General features: G+C 36.9%; 1 protein-coding gene across 4 annotated transcripts in view; it reads left to right on the forward strand.

The window, feature by feature from the left end:
• nrg2b (neuregulin 2b) overlaps window positions 1-27,939 on the forward strand; it is a 70,305-nt gene that overhangs the window by 33,750 nt on the left and 8,616 nt on the right. For 2 of the 4 annotated variants that reach the window (XM_079892645.1, XM_079892648.1), the window contains exons 3-6: window positions 2,059-2,177; window positions 16,090-16,210; window positions 22,034-22,092; window positions 26,602-26,625. In XM_079892645.1, the coding sequence (XP_079748771.1) occupies window positions 2,059-2,177; window positions 16,090-16,210; window positions 22,034-22,092; window positions 26,602-26,625 (323 nt within the window). The remainder of the gene's footprint in view (window positions 1-2,058; window positions 2,178-16,089; window positions 16,211-22,033; window positions 22,093-26,601; window positions 26,626-27,939) is intronic. The other 2 variants (XM_079892646.1, XM_079892647.1) reach the window with 2 other exon arrangements.

Genomic DNA, 27,939 nt, shown 5'->3' on the forward strand with positions numbered 1-27,939 from the left:
ATGAACTGTGAGTGAAAGAGCTGACAGCGTGGACAGGGATGGTTTAATAATGATGGAGGTAAAGTAAGGACAGAAGATGATACACGCAGCTGCCATTTTCTGTGCATTCTGCTCCAGAATGTGATCCTTCAAGAGCTTTACTCCTCTAATGAGCCGTCCACATGCTGACCTGAGGAGAAGGGCTGAGAGACAATATGAGGATCACAGTGACACCACTAGAGACCCCACGCACGATGTGATGAAGCCAAGCAGGACAGATTCCTAGACCGACATCCTTTGTTGGTCCTGGAACAACATTCCTATCAAAAAGTCAGGCCTAAACCTAATCCTAGCCTGAATTTTGCATCCAAAGTCATATGTGGGATATTCCTACTCTGAGTTCCAACCATAAAAGCTTTATTGCTTAATTGTGATGTTCCTTATTTGAAAGTTGCTTTGGGTAAAATCATCTGCTAAATGGATGAATATGAATGTACACTACACTAAAGTGCACTACATGTATACATAAAGGTTTCAAAAGGGGTTTTCACAGTGATACAGTACCGTTTTTGGTTTCCCAAAGAACCTTTCAGTCAACAATTCTTAAAATAACCATTTTTTCTTAGTGTCAAAAACATTTTAGTAATCTAAAGAACCTTCTGTGCAATGGAAAGATTCAATGGATGTTAAAGGTTGTTCGTGGAAATTAAGATGCCATTAAAGAACATTTATATTTATGAGTGTCCCGTTCAAAAGTTCAGTTTGGGGCCGCTAAGATTTTTTAAAAATGATGTCTCTTATGCTCACAAAGGCTGCGTTTATTTGACAAAAAAATACAGTGAACATTTATTTTGAAGAAAATATCCTTTAAATTTAGTCAATATTTCATCATGACATTTCATAATAATCCATTTTAGCCAAAATGTCTAATTTTAGTTGATGAGAAAGTATAAAGTTACAGAATTGTATTATACTTTCGATGTGTTTTAGTACGTTTTTAAGAAAAGAGCACATTCATAACATGATTGACACATTTTGTGAAATATTATTACAATTTAAAATAACTTTCTATTTAAATACATGTTAAAATTTAATTTATTCCTGTAATGCAAAGCTGAATTTGCAGCATCAGTACTCCAATCTTCAGTGTCACATGATCCTTCAGAAATAATTCTAATATGCTGATTTGATGCTCAGTAGTTATCAGTGTTAATAACAATTTTTTCTACTTAATATATTTGTGGAAACTACAATACTTTTTTTTCAAGATTCTTTTATAAATCTTTATTAGCATCTATAGTTCCATGATGAACCTTAAACACCATGGAACCTTTCCATTGAACAAAATATCTTTTTTGAAAAGTTCTTCAGATTTTTACAAATTTAAGAAAAAATGACTGTTTTAAGAACTGTTCCATGAAAGGTTCTTTGGGGAACCAAAAAATGATTCTTTAATGGCATTGCTGTGAGAAGAAAAAAACCCTTCTGGAACCTTTATTTTTAAGAGACAATCTTTTGTAACATTATAAATGTCTTTACTGTCACTTTTACTATATTAACTTTTGAATAGTGTAAATAGTGTTGTCCAATGCTCAGATTATGTATAATGGCACAACATGTTAATGCAAAATTTTGTCAGATGTAGGATTATCAACAGAAACGATAACTTATGCACTGGTAAACAGGTTTTATATCATGTGATGCAACTTTGCTTTCCTCATTTTGTGTGCTGGCTTGAGTGTGTGATCTTGGCAGAATTGCTGGGATTTCTGAACCAGTTTCCAAAGTGCCGTTCCATTGCACTTTTCCAAACAGAGCATTGGAAATTCTGACTTTGACTCTGACTTCTGATTGGCTGAAAATAATATTGTTCTAGGACCAAAAACATGGTGATCCAGGACCATGCCCTTCAGGGATAAATAGTAACTACACAAACTTGCTTTTGATGCACTTTTGCTAGCCTTTCTTTTTCTTTCCCTTCTTTTCTCCATTTTCTGGGTTTTTGTAGATTTCTGTCTTCGCATACCCTCACGTTTTTCCATTTCTCTCTTTCTTTGTGTCTTGACTGTTTATGTGCAGGAAAAACTCAAAGCTTCACATCAGCAGAGTGAGACAGGAGGATTCTGGGAACTACACCTGTGTGGTGGAGAACTCGCTGGGCAGAGAGAACGCCACCAGCTACGTCAGCGTCCAAAGCAGTAAGAGCTCCATTATTCCCCTCTTAGTTCCCTCTCATTGCAAAGGAGTCACAGGAGACCAGTGCTCCTGCTCATCATGGGACAGATTCTTACAGCGCATGTGCTTTGTAAGATGTCTGTACTCTGATATAGACACACTGGGCCTGTCTTTATGTTGCACTTATAGCTCTTTTGCACTGGTCAGGTATGAAAGATAAGAATTAGGTTACATTTATTTCAGATTCATTTTATCTAGTCTTTTGAGTAGTCTAAACGGATCTTAGCGTTTGGAAACAAACTGTAAATGCAATAATGACAGCATTTCTTTTTACTCCTCAGTCTTCCTCAAATGCACTTCATTAGTAAAACTGTTAAGAGTGAGGAATCAGATTTGGAACAAGAATAATGAAATTCCTTACGATTTCCATCTGCAGTGTTTTTGCCTGTGCAAAACTAACTGTGAGTGCTTGTTGGGCTGTTGCAAGGTGGTTGCTAGGGTCTTGTAGGTGGTTACTAGGGTGTTGCTAGGTGGTTACTAGGGTGTTTTGGGTGGTTGCTTAGTGGCCCAAGTCAAAACCCTTGATATGGCTCAATTTCTTCCTTCAGTGTAAATCTATAGGATTGTTTTGCCTGTTTTATAGACCATTAGGCCATAGAATATTAATAGCACACAGCCTCAGGATTTGAGGCAGCATTCAGGGGCCAGATGCATAAATATAGCTGTCAAGTTAAGATTGTTTCTTAAGAACTAGTCTGACCAACTAGACGTTAGTTAGGGCTATTCACTATTACTCTTCAGACTCAAATTAGACCAATCTACCTTTTCATGTAACTGACTTAAAAAATGTATGGCCAGACTTGTATGTATGGCCAGAAAAAATAAATTAGATGACTAACTTGTAAGACTAGTCTAAACATTTCATGCAATCGACCCTAGGTCTGTTTTGTAAGTTTTGGTGTTATTTTGTATAACACACCTCTCTCATCTGCTGTTTTACTTACCGATCTCCCCACCTGCTTTAGTCTCTGGAGTATATCACATCAGCTGGAGGCGTTTGATGTGCCGTGACTTTGTGTGTGTGTGTGTGTGTGTGTGTGTGTGTGTGTATGTGTGTGTGTGTGTGTGTAACTAATGTGAACTCCATCCAGCCCATCTTAAGGGCAGTAATGGTTGAGTGGTTTGAGATATAGGGTCTTTCTCTCTCTCTCAACTTTGTCCTCCAGCTCTTCACCAAACCCCTCCATTATCTGATGTGTCAGCAGAGTCTCATGGACACAAAGAATGAATGAATGAGCAAGCGAAGGAATGAAATGATTAAGTGAGTGAGTAAAAGAAATGATAGAATAATTTGGGGATTCATGATTAATCAAATAAAACCATAATTATAATTATTATTTTATAATCATATTGATATATAATCACTAAATATTTGTCCAAATAGTGCAGCCCTACAAAGAAGGAAATATTAATTTTCAGTAAATCTGAAAAATCACAATTATATTTTCCCCCCAAATCATGTAGCCCTAGAATAAATGAATTTTAAATAAATATAATGTTTATAAATGATTGATTGAGTGAATAAGATTCAATATAATAAGTGAATGAACAAATTAACTGAATGAACCTTCAAAGTTTCACAACAAGAATATTTGAAGGAATGAGTAAATAAATATTATTAATAATATATTAAATTAATTAAATGAGTACTCAAAGATTTAGGATCTTTATTGTTACAATGAGCTAATGTTAAAAATGTAAAATTAAAATAATAATAATAAAAAATCTAAAGAAAACACATTTTATGTGTTTACCTGTATGTCATGTGATCGACATCAGAGAACCATGAACATGCGACAATATTTTTTACTTACTTCAAGAATATTTTGAAGGTGTCTGACTGACAAAAAAGTGTGGGAATCCCTGAATTAACTGAATTAATGCAAGCTCTTTATCATGTTTTTTCCCCAATTAACTAATGAATGAATAAATAGTTGAATTAATAAAATGAGAGGATATGTCTGGGTCTGCGTATTTAGATTGGTGTGTGTGTGTGTGTGTATGTGTGTGTGTTCCTGTGTTCTGAGAAGTAATTGGCTTATTTAATAATCTGAGATCTATTATGTAGTTAAATCACTGTGAAAGGTAAAAGGGTCCTTTCAGGATGAGTGTGAGAGATAAAGAGAAAGGGCCCTATTTTAACGATCTAAGCACATGGTCTAAAGCACACGCCGCAAGTGCACTCAGGGCGTGTCCGTATCCACTTTTGCTAGTTTAACGACGGGAAAAATGGTCGACGCACCTGGCGCATGGTCTAAAAGGGTTGTCCCTATTCTCTTAATGAGTGATGGGTGTGTTTTGGGCGTAATGTGCAATAAACCAATCAGAGTCTCATCTTTCATTCCCTTTAAAAGCTTTTCATTCCCAGTTACGCTCGCACCATGGCGGATTCGCTATTTACATGGCGGAATTTGCAAGCGGAAAAACTGAATGCTTCCATTGAGCAGACCATCTACGGGACAAAGTGTACACCCGTTGTGGACCCGCCTATACGTTCGACCAGGTTTTTGTTGGTCAATGGTGCAGTCCATTTCAGTTGCCTCAAAATAGCAACACGCAATCAATGCGCCTGAACACACCTCAGTTTCAGACCAGCTCACCCATGGGTGCACAAATGGTCGCAAATGCATTTGCTATTCCTACACGCAGGACAAGAAAATGATAACTGCGTCAGGCTGAAACTAGCAAAAAACACTTGCGTCGAGCCTGGCGCGTGTGTTTACATGTTCTGTGTGCATGTGTGTGTGTGTGTGTGTGTATGTGTACAGTGGATAGTTGCAGATAACTCTCTGTGCTTAATGAAGATAAACTGTCATTTTGGCAGATTCTGCACTCCAGGAACAGCAAGCATTTCAGTCCATAAGTGCACAGATTTCAGCTATATATAACAGCACAGACACTGACCAGAGAGACACAAAGAAAGAGAGGGAGAGATGCTCTAGTGGCCATATGGGGGGTCACCAGGGTAGTATCTATGCAGTATTTGAGAGCATAGAGCTAAAACAGGACAAAAACTGCGCAAGCTAAAGCAGAACGTCCTTGAAGACGGGTCATTTAGGAGAAGTGTGTGTTTACATCTTTGTGTATATATGTTTGTGTGTGACGTGAGACCCAGCTGGACTCTGGCCTCTGAATTCTTCAGCTGCAATGCCAAGAGCCTGTCAGATACAAGAGCCAAGTATACTTAACGCAAAATACACACGCACACACACACACATACACAGCCACAATTGACCCTGTTTGTGCTCTTAAAGGAACAGTGCACCCAAAGCTAAAAAGGCTGTCATGTACTCCCCCTCATTCATTTCAAAACTGTACAAATTTTGTGTAAGGAAAATGATAAATGTTAATGTTGCGTTTCCCCTTAAGAACAAAGTTGAGGGTCAAGGTCCAAAAAGAATGGAAAGTATCATAAAACGACCATTAAAGTAGTCCATACAACTCGCACATATTCCAAATCTTCTAAAGCCATACACACTACAGTTTTTGAAAGAAATTAATACTTTTATTCAGCAAGGATGTATTAAATTGATCAAAAGTGCTATAAAGACATTTATATCTAGTTCAGTCATGAAACTCTTGAGGGAGCAGGCTGATGGGTCCTTTACATCCAATCTGCACGCAATCACGGCATTACCGCATGGCGCAATGAAATTGCTTGCTCAACATTTAAATAGTCTGGTTCATTGTTTCCTGTAGGCTAGTCCTGAACCCTCCACCTCCCCCAGCTCCACCTGTCTAGATCTGCTACAGGATTAATGTATGTTTATTCATGCAGCAGCAGCATATCTTGCGTATCTATTAGCAGTAGCAAGTCCATACTTGCTCAGCAGCGTAACATATACAGTCAAGACCAAATACATTAACATTGCCATATTCAATAACATGTTAAAACTATTCAGAGAGTTGTCATTATTGAAATATTATTACAAAAGATTTCTATTTTAAATAAAAGCCATTACTCCAGTCTTCAGTGTCACATAATCCTTCAGAAATCATTCAGATGATTTACATAAAAACAGTTGTGCTGCTTCATTTTTGTGAAAACTGATTCTTTAACAGGATCCTTTGAAAAGAGCAGTTTTTGTTTGAAATAGAAATATTATGTAACATTATAAATGTCTTTACTGTTTACAATTTAGTGCATCCTTGCTGAATAAAAGAATTAATTTCTTTAATTAATACTTAATTAAAGAAACTGTATTGTATATGGTTTTAGAAGATTTGGAATATAGCACATGAGTTGTATGGACTACTTTTATGGTCGTTTTATGATACTTTTTATCCTTTTTGGACCTTTACAGCCCCTATATTTGTAAGGAGAAAAGTACAGTAGCATTAACATTCAAATAATTTCTCACAAAAATCAAATAGCATGGCAACATTTACATTTTTGAGTGAACTACAGGTATATGTTTAATAAATGGCCCTGGTCTTATTTTGCATGATTCATCAAGTGCACATACTTTCGAGATAAAAATGCCTGCTTTCATAATCATAATCATGATTTTCTCACAATAAATAATTTATTTTGTCTCTAACATAATAGAAATTCTGTCTTAGAGTCAGATAAACTAATAATAGTACAGCCTAACAGTCACTATATCCAATCTAAGTGAAAGTACTCAGAATTTGTTTTCTGCATTTAACCCATCCAAGTTGGTGCACTCACATTAGGAGTAGTGAACACACACACACACACACACACACACACACACACGGAGCAGTGGGCAGCCATCCACTGGAGCGCCCGGGGAGCGATTGGGGGTTAGGTGTCTTGCTCAAGGGCACCTCAGTCATTTCCTGCCGGTATTGAGAATCATACCTGCAACCTTCGGTTTACCAGTCTGACTCTCTAACCATTAGGCCACGACTGCCCCCTATTTAATGTCGATTAATAAAATGTGCCACACTGCATCATTTGGCAGTGAACATTTTATTATTAAGTCAGGAATACATGGAAATAAAATGCATTGCAGATTCCTTATCATGCATCTATATGAATGAGTGAATCTCACAAAGGCACATGGACACAGGTCATATTAAATTGATGATTTTGGATCCAGTGTTACTGTTGAGATAAATGAGGAATGAGTCCACCGTCCAGAGCTCAGCACTGCTTCAGCTAAATGAGTCTGATGCAAGCGCAGACATGAAACACACTCCTGCGCATGCTGCTCTACCTCCACCCCTGCTCCCCTGCCCTGTACTGCATACTGTCTATGGTTTTTTTAAATAGTTTGTGAAAAAGTATGCTGTATGCAACAGTAAATGGTTCAAACAGTTTTTCACATGACCCCGGTGCGTATGTTTAATACAGCATCCATTTATTCCATTTCATTCAAACAAAATGGAAACAGAAGATCTGGTCGAGTGCATTGCATTGTGGCATGCAGAATACATTAAATTTATATATGTATTTAATATATATATATATATATATATATATGAAGAGTTCAGATGCAAAAGCCTCTAAGTGCCATCTGAAATTTTCTTCTAGAATGATCATTTTTATAAAGCTTGTATGTTTAAGTTCAGTAATTTCGCTTAAATGGCAATGCAAATTACCTATTAATTGTCATTTAAGTGAAATTACTTAACTTAAATATACAAGCTTGATAAAAATGATCATTCTAGGAGAAAATTTCAGACGGCACTTAGAGGCTTTTGCATCTGAACTCTTCATATATATATATATATATATATATATATATATATATATATATATATATATATTGTTATACATAAAATAACTATATATATGCTAATACTTTTGTCTCCTTTATGATAATTGATAATTCCCTTATTTTGGAAGTTGAATTATAATAAAGAATCTGCTAAATAAAATAAAAAGTAAATGCATACAAAAATTTGTCTGTGCAAATGAACAGTATACACACTGCATAGCACTTTCTTTCAGCTGTACCTTATAGTACGAAGCCTCTTTTTTTAACCCACGTTTTTCTCTCTTTTTCCCGTCAGTGGCTCTCCTGATAATCTGTCTCCTTCAAATCCCCCATTCCACCACTTCCATTCACTCCCCTCTTCATTAGCCTGTCTCTCCATCCGTTCTGCTCCCCCTGCATGCAGTTCTGCAGCGTGTGCATGTGTGTGTTTCTGCGTGCATGTGATCGCTCTCGCGGTGGACATGTCTGTGAATGCTGTCTGAATGGGTAGTGCCTGTAAGTGGTTCGATGTCATTGATCGGCGCCTGGTTGAGTAGAGTGGATCAGCATCCCCGTACAGGCCCCCGTGTGACTTACGGCCTTCCCGGCGACCCCCCTTGCTGGGGTGTGAATCATGTTCTCCTGACTGTCCGGATCCATCCGTCGGCTCAGAGCCAAGGCTAATGGAGCTAATATCCTGCCACACCAGGATGGACTACGGGACGGAGGGAAATATGTGCAGTCTTTAAAAGCCCCTCTCTGGATCTATTTAAAGCGGAGAACAGATGCACTGCCAGTGCAGCACCTGATCAACATTATTATTGTCTTTTAGTCACAATAATCTGTTTAAAAAACTGCTGCTTTATGAATTTGAATTCATTTCAGTTGTACTTTATCACATTTAAATTCACATTGCAATTCTGTGCGCTGTTTGCAACCTCAAGTCAAATCCAATTCAAATTCAGGAACTGAATAAAACATTCTTAGTTCAATTCTAAATACCTCCTCAGAAAAAGTACAAATCAATTTCTCCTAGTAACGCTTCACTGTGCTTGTTCAGTTCAATGGATATTAATGTTTTTTTAGTTGGGATCAATTGTCATTTGTGATTGCTGAATCTGGATTTTTTAATAAAGAGAGTAGAGAAGTGGATTTAAATTTGAACATTAAGATTTAACAGCTTGCTCCAGCGCAAACCCTCGATTGACCTTAGAAAAAAACTACTGTCAGGATTTACTAAAGATGCCAGTGAAGAATTAGCAATGAAAAGGCATGGATATAAATTTTTGCGACTGACCTTATTGCATATGCGTTTGTAGAAGTTTACCTCTCAGATACAAAATTTATGGGAGGAGAGTATATAAATGAATCAAGCAACGTGATTTACTAAGGTTTGCGGTAGTCAATTTAATGGTATTTGCGGCATTATTTAATGTCGGGAAAAAGCATGCATTAACAGATTTGGCGCTTGACATGGCTGCGATAGTAGAGGACGCACCGCAGAGAACAGACAGTGCTAATAGAAGGGAGAGCATTTTCTCCACCCGTGTTCATTTATTTGGAATACCAGAGGAAGAAACATATTATTTGCCCAGCCATGTCATTTTTAAATTGGTGCTTCTGTGTTGTAAGTAGATTACCCGCACCTGATTATCATAGGCTTAGCTTGTTTGCGACCCTACACTAATTTGCGCTGCTCTTTGTAGATTGCACTGGTCATAATGGAAATGAACTGGCTGCGTCTGTGCGCATTTAGTCAGTATCACCCGCAGAACTTTCCATTCCCATCAGCGTTTTTATGAGATTGCGATCTTACGCTAATTTGCCCTGTTTAGTAAATCTGGACCTGCACACATCTCCAATATTATATATCTAAACATTGAATTGACTGAGGCACAAAAGGAGGATTGACCACTTTGTGTGTCTCACATGAAACAGTTACAGGCTAATAACATAGCGGCACGATAGCACACACGCTGTCACTGCAGAGAAGAGGACATATGCTTGAGACAGATGTAAGGTTGAATGTTAGAGGCGATATATTCTGCTCTCCTCCATTTCCTACTGGAGTGATGTGTGACCTTTAGAGACACGGGCTATTGTGCTCTGAGACATACAGTGTCTCCTTCTCACTTGATGCCCCTTTGTTCTCTCTCTCTCTCTCTCTCTCTCTCTCTCTCTCTCTCTCTCTCTCTCTCTCTCTCTCTCTCTCTCTCTCTCTCTCTCTCTCTCTCTCTCTCTCTCTCTCTCTGCTGTGCTGTGTGTTTGTGTGTGCATGTTAATGAGATAATTAGCTCGTTATGAAATGGCAGGGCTCAGGTGGTGGTCTGTCCAGTGCTAGATCACTCCATGTGGTCTCACCGAAGTGGCGTCTGTCTGCTACCTCACACTAGTTACGTCACATAATTACATCCATATATTGTATTAGGACTGGTTTACACTTGGCATTAACATGCAACCTGTATCCGGATGTTGTCCACATACACATTCTTAACCCGATAATGCTTAATAAGCCGACAACGTGTGTGGTCATGAAAACGTGTTAAATCGGTTTCCTTTTCCAATTCGATCGACACAGCTAGATTTTTGCCCATTACCCCGATTTCACCCGGAATGTAAACACATTAACTTGCGTTCTATCGGCTTATTAAAGTGCACATGTGTGATATTTGATTGAAAAGTGTCCTTATACGGCAGATTTAAGCGCATCCAGCCACCGCAAGTGTTTCGCGGTAGGGGAGGAGAAATATATTGCAAACTCTGACTTTTTCATAACCCAAAAAATATAAAAAATATAAATCATCCAAAAAAGCGTCTAGTGCAGCCCAATGGACAAGTGGTACAGTTGAAGAAACTTCAAATACGAGAGGAGAATGAGTCTTTGCAAGTTTCCTGCTGACGTTTTGAAATACTCTGGTTTTTATTGCTTTATTTAACATTACAACTCACATAATATACAGAGCAAAAACACGTGGATCCTCACCGCTAGGAACTAGAACTTCTAAACGTGGTTACTTGCATTGCCGGGTTATTGATTTGCATGTGTAAATCGATAAAAGCGGTAAATCGGTAAAAGTGCATACTTGGGTAAACTGAATTTTGGTAGTTATCAGCATATTGGTGTGCATGTAAACGTGCTCATTGAAAAGACAAGTGTAAATGCAATGTGATCGGATCTCACAATTGTCTGTAATTGCAACATAGCCATCGCATCTGCATTCACAAGTCGACGTCACAACGTCTTGGGAGTTGCTGCACGTAGCTGGGTGTTTTTGGGAGACAATCGAGGAAGGAGTAGAATGCATATATAGATGAAAGTTTGCTATCGAAAGTTTCACAACCATTCATTGTCTGTAAAGGACCCATTCGGACCCATTTGTCTCTTTTTACTGTTTCAATCATGGCATCTATGCAAAGTATTATTATTTGCAACCTCCTCATCTTTGTTTTATGAGATTTGAAACGCGTACTGTTGCACCGTGACTGAAAACTATTTTTAAAAGAAACCCCAGCACGTCAGGTCGACTTTGCACCGGGGCCATTTTACCTTTACAGACTTATTTTAAATATTGCGTGGGAAACAGAGATCCGATCAGTTATCCAGAGACAGAAGCCACTTGACGTTGACAAGTGTAAACACGATCTGCTCGATCGGCTTACACATGAAGCTTTCACACAGCTTTAGACGTGAACACTAATCTTTGAGATAAATATAATGCATGTTGAGCTGTTTCCTGTTCACTTCCTGTTTATATTTTTAGTTTTGCTCTGGATCCTGAGAGTGTAATACAGGCTACACATAATTGTATTTAACACCACCACATCATAACTGATTACGAGATTTCATTGTAATGAATATTGGCAGTTCAGTTCAATTTGTACATATTGTATGCTGTTGATGAAGAATAAGAGGCAAAACTTGGTTTATGAACAGACTGGCTTATGCAACAAAACTACATTTCCCATGATTCTTTGGGGCAACATAAAGTGTTTTTATTTTGTCGCAGTAATCCTAAAAATAGATATGCTGGAGAAGTTTCTCTCTCTCTTTTTTCTTTATTTTACTTTGACATAATTATGACTAACAAACTCGTAAGGAAGAAAGAGTAAGTATCATAATTTTGAGTTGCACATAAATGACCAATCAAACTTATGTTTACCATTGAGAAACTCTCTGAACTGTCTATGATAGTTGTGACATAGTGGATATGATGTGATGTAAGTCACATCAGATGTAAATATGATGGAAGACAATTCTAAAGTGAATGTTTTTGTGAAGTTGTTTTAATTTTTAATGCTGTATGTTAGTAATATAAAGGTTTTGTGCGCAACTGAGTTTATTTTCTACTAAAGCTACTCATGCTTGGCCAGTTTGCTTCATGCTAATTAATAAATTATTGTTAAATACCATACAAACCACACATTTTGGCAACTTGAATAAACTTGATATGCTGTAATAATAACTGTGATTGGATCCTATAAGGTGCATTTGCTTGAATCTCTGCCTGAACTGTGAGGAGCCAGATCTACTGTGATGCGATCAGATCAAATGCGTGACTGGAGTGACTTTATGGGACTAGAACATTTTGTTGGCTCACTTTGACGTCACTAATTAGTACACAGGAGGAAATAATCACTATGGCTGTGGGACTAATACAGAAGTACGCACTCTGCTTACACACACAGGCATTGTGCCTATAGCACCACCGGTGTCTGAGGGGTGGAAGTGCAATAAAAGCAGCTACTGTATGTGAATCTCATATTAAAGTGCAACTTAGCTGATTTTCAACCTGATCTGTATTGTTACAATGTCGGTAGTATATGTAAATGAACAATGTTTACTCGTTCTCCATGTTGCCTGGATGGAGATATTCACGTTTATTTGTCAGCAAATGTCTGACGAAAGCATCAAGGGCTTTTGTAAAAACTACAGATTATACTTCCGCATTTTTGTGTCCCCGGCCACGGACAGTCGGATCGACAGAGGGTTATTAACAGAACAGTTATTGCAAGGGTAGGTTTATCACTGAAAATTTGATCATACTTTGTCTACTCTTTAAACAACATTATGGAAAAAAATAGAACACTATGGAAACAGCTTTCTTGTACAAGACGACGTTTTTCTTCGGGAGGTTGGGCATAACTGACAGAACAGCAGGTTCTTTCAGGTTTTCCCCTCCGTTAGGCCTACAGCACTGTGTTCACAGTCATCCAGTTTGAAATGTTGACTACAAACACAGGTTTTTCAGATTTTCAGTCATGGTGTTCTCTAGATATTTATGATTCATTGCAGCCTTTAGCCGCTGCCTACAACGCGCTGGATTCTTCAATGGAAAACGACAGTAACTCAATCCCGCTAAACGTTTACTCTTTGAATTCTTGCACCCGAGAACAATACAAGCCGACACCATTATGACTAAAAGTTTACTAAGAAGTATTTCCTACTAAAGTAAGGTGGTATTTGACTCTGGTAAGCATATCCATAGCAGACTGGTGGGAGTGGCCTTGGACGGCAACATGCCCAGTGCATTATGGGTGTTGACGTTTTCCTACATATTTGGCAAAAGGAAAGACAAGAGCCTTTTTTCTTTGTTTTCTCCAGTCAGATAGCACAGATAAAAAATAAAATCAGGTTTCTGCTTCATAGGCAGCCAAGATTTATTGAAAGGCCATTTTGCGAGCGGTAAATTATCCCTTTAATCAACACATCCCAGCTCTTCTGCACACGCCATATGTGTTTCTCTCACAGTAACACACACATTCACACATTCAATTTGGGACAGGGCTTTAGACGGTGGCTGTTTTCAGAATAGCATACTAGCATACTACTTTTATCATTTGTGCAGTATATATTATGTATATTATGTACAGTATGCACATTTTCTGTATGGAAATAACTACCTTCATAAGGCATATATTCAGAAGAAGTTATTACATTGCTTGTAATTAGATTATTGGTGGTGAATCACCAATAGTCAGACGACCTGTTATATGTAACTGATTCTGAACGAACTCGTCTTTGAGATGAACATTTTCTAACGCATTTTTAGTCAATAAAATGTTAACACAATAGTACCTATTTGACCATTAATTTTTTGACATTATAGGGGAAGCCAAGCTTCCCTTGCAGTCTTAAAGAAATCCCCACTGTCACAGACCTACCATATTTGCCACAATGTGCAGTATTCATCAGAGCACACTATGTTCAGTACTGCATCCCACAATGCCAAGGTTCTTAAACTGGCGAAGCAGAGCTGTTGGAAGAGGGCGTGGAATTTTTATCGGTGTGAAATTATTTATTGTCATCAGGAAAAAGCGATCGTAAATACTTGCATAGCATATCAGCAAATGTGTTCGGGAATGTATAATTCCTCTCTACATAATTATACAAAGACTTTCCTGTAACAATAACATTGTTTTGGTCAGTTGCCATGGATTTCATCAGAGTTGGTCCATTCTCCACGGACACGAGTCTGGGATCTGTGACTCGTGAGGGAAGGAGTTGTGGTCATGACAGTCTGTCAACGTCCGCTTATAAAAGTGCACAAAGCATATGACGTCAGTTTGAGAACCTCTGCCATAATGCAATGCGCATTAATGTTGAACATCTCTTCCATGAATCATACTGATAAAGTTAGGACATTTTTACTCAAATCCTAATAAAAAGGTTATTTTTTTTCTCTCATAACAGAACACCTTTCAATTAAACATGCAATATAATGAGGTCATGTGACAACAATGTAGCATACCACTGTGGTTACACTATTTTAAGGTGCCTTTGTTGCAGTGTAATTATACATTTAAGGACTTAAGTATAAATTAGCTGTATGTACTTACTATAGGTTTAGTCGCATGTAATTATGCAAAATGTTTAGTTATTACATTTACATATGTAACGTGTAACAAGTACACTGTAAAATAAAGTGTTACCGAAATGGTTGCATAATAAAAAAGTGGATGCTGCACACTGGTGGTGGTTGAGGGGTATGATATGACTGTAATGCGTTTTGGGTGTAACAGTAGTAATGCGCTATATAAATGCCTCATTTGTTTATTCATTCATTTATTATTCATTCTGCTTCACATACTATTTTTATTAGGCAGTATGCAGTATAAACTGTGCAGTATCGAGCAAGCATTAATTAGTAAACCATTCAAAGAACTGTGATTTCCTTGAGTTTTTATTGTAATTTGAAACATTCTTACACTAAATTGTATTAAACTAAGAAAATATATTATACTAATAATATACTATATACTTCAAAGAAGATGAATGGACGCAACATAATGAGGACAAAATATTTATTACATATATAAAAATATTTTTATAAAGTTTTTGCACAAGGCCTATATTGTTGCAAAACTATATTTTTACTGTGTATATTTTTTTATTAATTAAAAAAAAAAATATTTGAGTAATTTTGCTATACGTTTTGTTATATTGCATATGTAAAATATTTATTGCATACTCTTTTCAAAGATATGCATGCCCCCCCTCCCCCTCCTCTCTCTCTCTCTCTCTCTCTCTCTCTCTCTTTATATCTGTCACTCTTGACTGTTTCCCTTTGACCATCTCCGTCTGGCTCTCTGTCCTGGCGATTGAATCACGGATTCCCCGTGTCTCTGGCTGCAGAGATCCAGATGTGATGTGCTGCTGTTTTCAGCATGCGGTTTGATTCTGCGTGACTCTGACACACTGCAGAAAATCTAAAACCTCGGCGTGGCTGCGAGCCAGCGATGCCTGCGAGAACATCCTCCCATCTGCCATGTGTATTTGGCAGTGTGTGTCTCACTCTAGTTCATATACAGAATGATACAGTGTTTTGTGGAACAGTGTGTGTGTGTGTGGCTGCAGTTTCAGTTCTGTTGCCATGTTGGAGAAATATTTAGCAGGGTTGTAGACACAGGAATACAGGAATGATTCTGATACTCTGATGTTAATCGAAGAGTTCATCCATGACAGAATTGTAAAGTTCGGGTGAACTGTTCCTTTAAGTTACTCTGAAGTTACTCTAGTTTGAAATATAGCATAGGACAGTTAAAGTGTCATTGCATACTTGTGTGTCACATGGTATTTATTGAAAAGTAGTATACAGTAATACTGTGCAGTTTGTTCATATTTCATTCTGAACACATTTTTCACAATGTCAACTAATGCATGATGGTCATCTCTGACTTTCTGTGTGTGTGTTTCCGTATGTTTCTATAGTAACCACCACATTGTCTCCGGGCTCAAGTCATGCCAGGAAGTGCAATGAAACTGAGAAGACATACTGCGTTAACGGTGGAGACTGTTATTTCATACATGGTATAAATCAGCTGTCCTGCAAGTAAGTTACACACATTCATAACACATTCCTTTTATCTGATCTCACTTTGATAATACCTCAACTTTTTGACTACAAACAAACAGAGTGGTTATTGAAACATTGCTTTGACATCACCAGACTCCAAACAGGGATGTCAAATTAACATCTAGATTAAAACTATAAAAAAATGAATGCAACAAAAATTTATAGCAGTTCATAATGCAGACCTACAATATATGTAAATTCCACAATAAGGATTTTTTTCTGCAATCAGAGCAGTTATTTTTCTATTCATTATATACTATTAAATTATTGACTAATATTTAAAACAATTGTTGTTGTGTGCTTTTGTCAATTTTATTAGTTTTTTTTATATTTGTATATAGCTAACTTATTTTTATTTCAGTTTTAGTACTTCAATTTAAACATGTTTCAGTTTTTATAGTAGTTTTTAATATGTATCTAAATTTCGTACGTTTTTTTATAAGATTTTATTCTAATATTTATATTTAATTTTAGCATAATTTCAATTACAGAAATGAAGATTTTTAATAGTTTTACCTAACACTAGCAACACTGAGAAATTCAACAACCACCTTCTGGAAATACCCTGTGTATTGTGCGTAATATGATTATGGGTAATTTGTACTGATAAATCAAATGCGTTAAAGGAATAGTTCACCCAAAAATGAAAACTATCCCATAATTTAATCACCCTCAAGCCATATCCTGGCTCTTTGAAATGGCATTGAATAGATTTAAAAGTCTTAAAAGTAAAAGTAAATCTCCAGTAAGACTCCACTGGGTTAATAAATGCCTTCTGAATTGAAACGATGGGGTTTTGTAAGAATGTTTAAAACTATAAACTACAATCACTGGCTTGGATGGCTTGAAGGTGAGTAAATTATAGCATATTTGACTTTTAGGTGAACTATTCCTTTAAGAAGTACACCAAGAGCAGTTATATGAATGTATTTGAATTTCATTACATTTTACTTCCTTTAAACTCAAAATCAAAACTCCTGTTTTACATTCTGTTTGCTGCCTCAATTCAAATTCAGGAATTTAAAAAACATTTTATTAATGTCTGTGGCGTAGGATCCTGAAACTGTAAGTTATAATTGTTTGCTGGGAAAAGAAATGTAGAGACTCTTGTAACTTTAATTGAATACTGCTGGTCTAGCTCGAGCCAGAGAAATGACAGTGTGTGTGTGAGGGTCTGGAGGAAGGGAAAGGGTTTGCCGTGTGTGTCGTCCGTCAGGTCTGTCGATGTATACTGCCGCGTTATCAATAGTGCGCTGAGTTACGGTGATGCCATGGACACAACACTCCGTTCTTATCAGCCATTTCAGACAGGGCAGCTCAGATTTACGGTGTGTGCGGCAATTTTTTACAGGAAGAGAAACAAAGCCATTAAAGCTGTTTAAAGCTCAAACCCTTGGGGGAGATGTCATCCTTTAACTGTGACTCGTCGAGTCAATCTCTTTAATTTACAGAACAGAGTGTCTGAAGCTGCTTTAAGGGTTAATGGCCCGCAGGGAAGCACGGACTGATTTGGAAATAGTGTGTGTTGCTCTTGGCTTTCTTGACACAGTGATTCACTTATTTGCCTGAAAGTTTGTCTTCAACAGCGCTAAAGCTTTACTTCAGAGTACAGGTGGGCGGGATGGAAATCTAAATCTTTTACCACGGTATAAGACATGTTATATCATGGTAACAGTATCACAGTTGTTATTTTTGGTGGAGATTCAGTGAAGTAAATTATTTACAAATGAATCGTACTTAATCTCATTGATTACTGTCTCTTTTTTTATTTTGAATGCCATTGGTGCAAGAGAATATATATATATATGCAATGTTGTAATTCTATATATTTATTATAGAAAGTTATATAAAAAAATAAAAGCAACATAAACTAAAAGAAAAAATCTGGGTGGAATTAATGATATAGAAAAAAATAAAGTATAAATAAGTTATATATAAATATATAAGCAAAATAAACTGAAAGGAAAAAATCCGGGTGGAATTAATGATATAGAAAACAAAATAAAGTAGAAAATAAATTGAAGTAATATATGATTAAAATGCTTTATACAGCTCTTAAATATTGAAAGTCTTTTTATTTAAAGACTGTCATTACACAGCCTGGCTTTAAGGTCCTTGCACACTTACAAACCTTGCGTTTCTTCGTATTCGTCATTCAGTCTCTGAATTGTCAAAACACCTATCAGAATGCTTGCTGCGGATGCGAAAAATGCAGAAAATCAATCCCGATCCGAATTTATTTATGACGGACGAAAGTTTTGGAGGCAGTGTGTAAGCGCGATTGACATAAATTGATTGACGTGAGGTCGTATTTATTTTTTAACGTGCGAAAATTCCGGACGAGAATCTCGGACTCAGTGTGCAAGGACCTTTAAAACCATAAAGTTGGGTTTTTAATTAGTAAATTAGCATTTATGAATATTGAATTTGGGCAGAATTATAATAAAGTTAATTAAAACTCTTTTTACCTTTCTTAAGATAATCAGTGGAGCCAAAAAGTAGATTTTCCCACAGGAGAAAAGCTCTTAAGCAATTAATGTTTTATTAACAGATTTAGCAAAAAAATGTTGACCGCAGTATTAAAGGTACATTTCTACTGTTGTACAGTATATATAGCCTACTGTATGTCATACCTCCCAGCCGTATTTCCAAGACAATACCTTAAGATGTCATCTCTCTGTATGTGTGTGTGTGTGTGTGTCTGTTACTGTAGCTCCTAAAGCAGATGAGATGCAGTCTGTCCCATTGACCTCTGCAGTAAATTCTGCAGACAGGCTGAACGGTGAATTCCCCAGTAGAACTGAACTCTAAAATAGCCTCAGTATATAAATAATAAAAACTTGTGACTAGACGAAGCTTTTGGCACCATTATGAAGCTTTTAGGGACTTTATTTTGCTCCTGTTTGTCTTAGGACGTCCTCCTCATTAACGTGAGGTCTTCTAGACGATCACAGAAGTGGAACTGATTGGCATTTTATGAGGAAGTAAAGATGTAAAGCTCAAATTAGATTTGATTATGTTTGATCTACAGTCGGCCCAAAGAGTATTTGGACACCTACGGCATGCTTAAAATTGCATGAGTTTTATTGCATTAGATCACAAAGTAGTCAAGCAATTCAAGTGATATCTGTACATAAATGATGCTACTATTAAGCACTGAGTAGACAGTGCAATATCTGTGTATTTGACAAGTATTGCATCTGATCCACTTCATCTGTGATAAAGTATGTAAATAAAGTGTCCCCTAAATCCAGCCTCAGCTAAAGTCAGTCACACCTATTAAGTATGAGAAATAGAAATATGAATGTGCATATCACATTATATTATTATTATTATATCATATTTTTGAGAATTCAGTGCCTATTAACCTGTCATTTTTACACAGCTGTCTGAAATGCTTGATTCTAGTTGGTCAGTCGTGGCAGTCCGAGGTCAGTTATTCCCCAATATTCCCACTGTGTAATGACATTAATCTGGGTATTTGAGGCCGGCTCTTCTTTCATATCTCACATATCACAACGCAGATGCGCTCTCAAACGCAGCTGGTGCCATCTTGCGCCTCAGTTATGGACTATACTATAAAATTAAACCAAAGGAGTTCAGTATTAAAGGGGTCCTATTGTGCTTTTTTTTACTGTGTAATGTTGCTGTTTGACCTTGAAAAAGGTCTACAAAGTTACAAAGCACAAAGTCACTCCAAAGCAAGTTATTCTCTATATCAGTGCGCACTGTTTCTGAACTCCCTGAAACACCTTGACTGTAGTCTTGAGTTTTCTTCTGGGAATGAACACGTCACAATAGCCGCTTTCCGACCAAGTAGTTACACAACTTAGTTATAGGAACTGTCCACTTCTAAACAGTTCTAAGAACTACTCTCCCCCAAACTCGGTTTTGCTGTTTGCGTTCGCACTGGCCAAGTGGCCATATGAACTGGTAGGAGGGGTAAGGGAGTGACGCAAGCACGCTGACTTTTATTTTGACGGCGCGACGGACCTTTATTTTGGCGGCGCTGAGAACGCCAGAGCAAACAATGCTCGCATTCTCTGTTTATTAGTTAGCGATCTGTATAACAGTACTGTTTAATATCTTATTAGATAGAACTGTTCTAGAAAGTAGACAGTATATGAAAAAAAGGTTATTAGCCTATGCCGTGTGGTTGATGTCCAGTGTTGCTAGCTGGGCAGATAAACATAATCATGTTTGGCTTGGTCCCCTCAAAGTTGCGTTGGATTTTCTCTTCAGCATAAAGGTTTAGAGACCCATCTATCACTGTTTTCCATGTTTGTATCTAGTTTCTGGAGTAAATATATAGGCTATAATCTGTGTGTTTACATATAGCTGTTTTAAGAATGGCGGGTGCTGGTGTTTTGCGTTCGTTCGGTCATCAGCGTACACTAACATCACGGGTAGTTCCTATAGTGCTGGTTTAGACCCTACTCTGAAGTAGGAGCTAAATTAGTTCCTCCAAATGGAGTTCCTAGAACTAAAGTCGTTCCTAGTCGGCGTGTTCGCACCGCAGGAACATCCGGGTACTTTAGCCAATAGTTCTAGGAACTGTGAAAAGGTTCCTCCGGTCGGAAAGCGGCTAATATCCCTCATTTAAATAGTTCCCGCCCAAGGCATATGCAAAATAAAGGGACGAGGCCTGGTTGAGTTGAGTTAGTAGTGTGTTGAATCTCATAGTTATTGTAAGTGGCGTGACATTTCCAAAACACGCTCAAAGCGATTGGCCAATCACAACACACTGGTCCAGCCAACCAATCAGAGAACATTGCTCTTTTCAGAAGGAGGGGCTTCATAGAGACAGGAACTAAACAGAGCTTTACTGACAATGTCAAATGTGTGAAATCATAGTGTTTTTTAAACATTCAAGCATGAAACCTGTGGAGCCTCTAAAGGGACACAGTGATGAAAAAAAAAACATTTCAATGCTTTTGTGTTCGCTAGTGAAGAACTTGAATATTTTTTCCTTCACCACTCTGTAAAAACCTATTGTAGTAGACTCCAAAAACAATATCAATACTTTGGCTGGCATAATAGGTCCCCTTTAATAGAAGGCCTTTGGTAATATTGTTGAAGTGTTTGTCTTGTTGCTAGAATGATTGTTTTCCGTTACACTGTAATGGATTATATGATAATAAACAGGTGCGATTTTAAAACGATTTCTTCTCAAATCAATATTTCATGTCCCCGTCATTATTTATGTGATAAAAAGCTGTGCATTCACTGATATGACTGTACATTATCCTTTAAATGTCCGTCTTGTTTGAACTTGTTCATCCGTCTAGGCTCAAAGCTGCTTGCTAGGAACTAGGAACTTGTTTAATAAAGATTTCAGAATTCATAGATTTAAACAAGCATATTTTTGTTTGCACATATTTCTCCAGTAAGACAAAAACAGCCTAATATTTGATTGTGGCCTGATGGAGGTTTCTGTTTTTGAGGGTGGTAAGCGCCCCCTTGAGGAAATGCCGCCTAATTGAAACATCCGAATGAATCAGCTCACTAAAATGAACCGGGCTTCCCAACCCACATATCATTTTTGGAGCCATCCTAAAAATGGCATGAAATGACATGAGCCCTTTTTCCTCAGGTTCAAACTCCTCCAGTGACATCACAGCGATGACATCATCAGGTGGAACAGCTCACAGGGGTTGTTCTCTGTTGTTCTAACTGCATGTTTCTCTGCTCTCGTCTCTCTCTCTCTCTCTCTCCTCTTCCTCCTCATGTCTCTTTCTCCTCTTCCCCCTCCCTCTCGTTCCTTCCTTCTCCCTCTGCGGGTTTGTTTCCCTTCATCAGGTGTCCAAATGACTATACCGGTGAACGCTGTCAAACCTCCGTTATGGCCGGTTTCTACAGTATGTCCATTTCTTCTTCCTGTCTGTCTGTTTGTCTGTCTGTCTGCTCTGAAGCTGCATGTTGGCTATGGTGTGTGTGTGTGCATGTCTGCCTCTGTTTGCCCATTTTAAGTTTTTATTGGTAGAAGTAGAAATTCATGGATGTGAATGGATTTAGTATGCATTGATATATTATTAAAGGCAGATTTGGGGAAGAAGAGGATAATTATCATGCAAGTGCAACAATAAAGCATGTTTATTAGGTTCCCATAGAGCAGAATTATATTCAAGAAGAAACTGAGTAATTAGTGCATCAAACTAATTCAGGACATTTTTGGCAGGCACTCATTCTTTTCATTTAAAGTATTGTTCTGGTTTGATACAAGTAAAGCTTGTTGACAGCGTCTGTGTCCACAGAAAATGATTTGAACTTGAAATTGTATTGACAGTAATGCACTTAAAATGGAAAACTGCACCACAATAAACGTTAAAAAACACAGAAAAATACACAATTTACAAAGAAAGTATAGCCGCAAGACAAGTTTGGGGTTGGTATGAGTCTCTTAAGTTCACCAGGGCACATTTATTTGGTCAAAAATACATTCTATTGGAATATACTTTAAAATGTCATTTATTTTTGTGATGGAAAAGTTTAATTTTCAGCTCTAGTCTTCATTGTCACATGATCCTTCAGAAATCTTTCTAAAATGCTGATTTGGTGCTCAAAAAAGCTTTTCTTATTATGTGTCGAAAACAGTTGTGCTGCTTCAATTTTTTTTTCTGGAAACCATGGATATATCCCAGAATTCTTTGATATATCGAATGTTTAAAAGAACAACATTTATTTGAAATGGAATTTTTAAAATATTTATACCGTCACTTTTAAGCAATTTAATGCAATTTATTTAAAAATACATAAAAAAAAATCGTACTTACCCCAAGCTTTGAATGTGTTATACAAATGATAACTAAACTTGTCTGTGCAAAGCTAAAAGCCATTTTTTCATATCATTTTCTGTCATGACCATGTAAAATCATTGAACCTTGGAAACTTAACAGAAAGGGTCTGTTTATACCCACAGGAATTACGTTGGTAACGTAACCAGTTAACCCACCTTGAACAGTAGTTCCTTGGGTTTACAGCTCCAGTTGACCTTATTCAAGATAGATGTTTTATTGAATATAATGTGGATGGAAACAAGGCTGTCATTAGCTATGTTTCCATCTCCCTATTTTTATGCGCATGCTGGACGGAAATGCCAAGGTGCACATAAATTCTAGAAATGCGCATTAAAAACGTATGCTCTCAAATGAGACAAATAATTTTTTATCCGATAAGAAGACATGCACATAAACTATACGATAGAAACAGATTAACAGAAAAAGTCCCTCAATGTGCAACTAAAAACTGTGGCTCAACAGTGGATGTGATTGGATAACTGGACTAACTTGCGGACCAATCGCATTGCACAGCGTCTCAAATGTTGGTTTGGTCATTCTGTAATGTCTGAGCCAAAGTCTGTCATCAGAATGATTTGGTGTAATCTCCTCAGAAGTGTCTCACATGATTGCGTTCCCAAACACCAGACATCCGAATGCAAGAGAACATGACAGTGTTTATTACGGCTTCCTCGATTGCAGCAACTTCCATTTTTATGACAGATATTTTGCGCAGGAAGTGACGATTATGTTCTCTTGAACACATGGGATGGAAACACGGCATTATTTGCAATGTTTTATGCGATATCCCAATTTGCACACAATTTAACTTCTCATCTTTGGATTGAAACATAGCTAATGTACAGTCCATTCAATAGATTGCATTTTATGTCAAATTTTTGGTATGATATTTAAGCCTATTTTTATTGTTTTGTCTGCAGAACAGTCAAGACAAAGATTCACAGCAGCCGTAAAATCCACTGAACACATTACAATGGACATCATATTTGTGTTATCTATAACATACATTTTTGAATGGAAGAATTCGTTTTTTATTATTAATTTTTGTTATTGAAAGAAATATGCCATCACATCAAATCGTCTGTAAGTGCATTACTGCAAACATGACTTTTGCCCTTTTCTATAAACTGTACACTCGTAAAAATAAAGGTTCTTTACTGCCATCGATCATAGGCGGAGGGTGAACCAACCCTTTAAAAACACATAGATGTCCATGAAAAGTTACATGTCGCAACAACCTACAAATCCCAGCATAAACGCTCTCTATAAATTATTTGTTACTAAAGTGGCTACATTCACAAACCACTGTTGATTTTAACAGAAAAGCATGCTGTATGCGTGATTTGGCATGGCAGACAATATTAATAATAAATAACCATTGCCTTACCATACAGCAGAATCCTACTTTTGGACCAGGATTTCCAAAATCAGCCGTGCTTCTGAAATAAGTGAGGGTGCTCTAGCCTTAATATACACCTATTTTGACGAATCATATTTTAGTCTCATGGTTATTTCGAGAGAGAATCCCGCATTTAGCCTATAGGCTATGCGGATGTCACTCCCGAACCTTTGCGGCGTGTGCAATGTGGCCGCTGGTCAAGCATGAAAAACAAAAGTTTTATTCTAATTCTGAATATAGTCTATATATTATATCGCCTAGAAAGCGTGCAAATGGCGCTCTCTATATAATCACTAAAAGCTGTCACTCATCTTCATCGCAATCTCACAAAGTTCCGTTATAATCAATGAAGCTGACTGCACAATGCAGCTCTTATTTACATAATATCTATACTTTGTTATAATCAGATGAATTGCGAGCTTTCAGAACTGTGGACAAAAACTCCAGCTTTTGAGCGGTGAGTGGATTCTAACTTAAACACCTCTGATTGGCCATTGCGTTCAAGAAATCAGCAGATATGTGACCCTGGACCACAAAACCAGTCACATGGGTCAATTTTTTGAAAGTGAGATTTATACATCATCTGAAATAAATAAGCTTTCCATTGATGTATGGTTTGTTATGATAGGACAATATTTGGTCGAGATACAACCATTTAGAAATCTGGAATCTGAGGGTGCAAAAAAATCGAAACATTGAGAAAATCTCCTTTAAAGTTGTCCATTTATGTTGACGATTGTGCAGCATTCACTCACAAAAATAAATGTTTTATATATTTACGGTAAGAAATTTACTAAATATCTTTGTGGAACATGATCTTTACTTAATATCCTCATGATTTTTGGCATAAAAGAAAAATCTATCATTTTGGCCCACACACTGTATTGTTGGCTATTGCCACAAATTTACCCGTGTGACTTGTGACTGGATTTGTGATCCAGGGTCACATGTCTGTGATTGGCTTTATTGCTTAACGCTGCAAAAACACGTTGTAAGTAGAAATCTTTGACGCTCTTCAGAGCTCAAACAGATACACACTGGAGAATTAAGCAAATCTGTTTCACAAATATGGTATCATTACGGAGAAAACTGATCCTAGACCAGCAGTTATGGGCAGCTTTTCCCTCTAAAAGCGATCAGGAGAAGCAGCAGGCAGCGGTTTGAGAGAGAACATTCCTTGAGTCCGTGGCCAGGGGAAGGCTAAGCCCACCTATGCCATCGATGGTTCCATGAAGAACATCCATGGAACCTTTGCGTTCCACAAAAGGTTCTTTATAATGGAAAAACGTTCTTTAGAATTTAAAAATGGTTCTTTTAAGAACTGTCGACTGAAAGCTCTTCTGTGGCATCACTGCAAAAACCCCTTTTGAAACTTTCATTCTCAAGAGATTATTTCCACAGATGCTGTTGGTAAATCTTAACTTGCTTTGAACCTGGAACATTAATATGAAGTTGGTTAAGTAATATTGATGCTTCTGAGCCTGAGGCATGATGCATGACCTCTAACCTTTGACCTCTAGAACCGCTGCTTTCCAAACAGTGGCATCTCAGTCTCATGCATGCCGTACTGTACAGTAGGTGTGTTTATACATCTGCACATCTGCAGTGGAAGTTGAAAAACATACATGAAAATGTAATATTGTGACTAAACTAAAGCCATCTGTTTGTCATTTCGCATATAAATCATTAGAAACGACATTAGTTGTGTCTGCATTCATCTGTACTTCTTGTGAGTCTCTTTGTGTTGTACATTGTGCTTTTCTGTTTAATGGTTTTGTTTGTTTCTTTGTTTTTGTGTTCTTAACCTTAAACCAGAAATGAGGTCTAGTAAATATGGCAGTAAGTGTGGCTGTCTATGTGTCCGCATGCATTTGTACGCTTGCTTACATGTGATGAACAAGAAAAGCGTATTGTTGTTTGTTTACTGGTGTTTTTGTTCATTTTGTTTCCATTTTATGGGGAATATGGAGTTGGCCAGTGTGTGTCTGCATTGTCTGTCTGTTACTGGAACGTAAAATCACTCACCTCAGTGTCTCAAAAACAAACCAACCAAACAACACCACTGATCGCATTCTAGTGAACCGCCTCTATCTGAACAAGTGGACATTTTTACCTGAAACCTGTTTTCTTGTTTTTTCTTTTTTTACATTGTCAACTTTCTGCATTGGCAGAGCATCTTGGAATTGAAATCATGGGTATGAAGTTATTATTTGTTTGATTCTTTAGATTAGGTTCATGACATAATTTTGATGACATAGTTTAAGCATATTCACACAAGAACTCGTCTCGTTCTATTTTCTCTGTCCTATATTTGAACAAGTAAATGCATTCCCAGCTTCTGATTTACTTTTTTCAGTTCTGACAAAACAACACTCATTTTAGGAATGTAAGAACGCAACATCTCAGGCAGGTAGATCGGTATTTATAGTATAAAACACATTGTTAACATGCCAAGTTGTGATATGCCTTGGCAACCTTGATTATTATTATTATTATTTTTATAAGAAATGTAGCAATTCATTGATCAGTCGTGTCTTTTATTAAAACTCCATAAGCCACTCAAGGCCAGGCATTACAGTGATTTCACCACAGCCTTCCGTGGCTTATTGCTGGAATAAATTCTCAAATCTAAACGCATTATAAACTTGTTAGAGAAATAAGATGTCTAATAATTTGTAACTCTCCACTCATTTCATAACCAGTGTTTTTGACTTGTTTCCCAGTAAAAAATATCCAAACATAAAGATAAGATTTTATTTTCTTATTTAAACGTAAATTAAATTATAATTTTTTTCACTGGGGTAAGAAAAATCAACTTAAAATAATAAAGTTTTTTTTTTTTTTTTATGTTTTTTAAAGAAGTCTCTGATGCTCACCAAGGCTGCATTTATTTGATCAAAAATACAGTTAAAAAAAAGTAATGTTGTGAAATATTATTACAATTTAAAATATAATATAATGTTCTAAAATGTAATTTATTACTATGGCAAAGCTGATTTTCCTTCAGAAATCATTCTAATATGCAGATTTGGTGCTTAATTATTAAACGTTGCTGATTAATATTTTTGTGGAATCCATTATACATTTTTTTCTAGATTCTTTGATAAATAGAAAGTTCAGCATCTATTTGAAATGGAAATTTTTTGACAAGCATACAGAACATGTATTCTTGATTTTTCTTTTTTAATCATGCATGTTCTGTATGCTTATACATTGCATGAAACCATATAAATATCTTTACTGTCAAGTTCATTATAATGCATTTAAAAAATGACTGACCCCAAACATTTAAAAGGTAGTCTATCACGGTTTCCACTAAAATTTTAAGCAGCAAAAATGGGTTTCAACATTGATAAAAAACAATTTTTTTTTAAATTCTTGATTTCTTAAGGAAAATGTGACACTGAAGACGGGAGTAATGATGCTGAAAATCGGTTTTGCATCACAGGAATACATTTTAAAATTGTAATAATATTTCACAGTATTGCTGTTTTTGATTGTATTTTACA

Source organism: Squalius cephalus (genome assembly GCF_949319135.1).
Source record: "Squalius cephalus genome assembly, chromosome: 14".
NCBI classification, from domain to species: Eukaryota; Metazoa; Chordata; class Actinopteri; order Cypriniformes; family Leuciscidae; genus Squalius; species Squalius cephalus.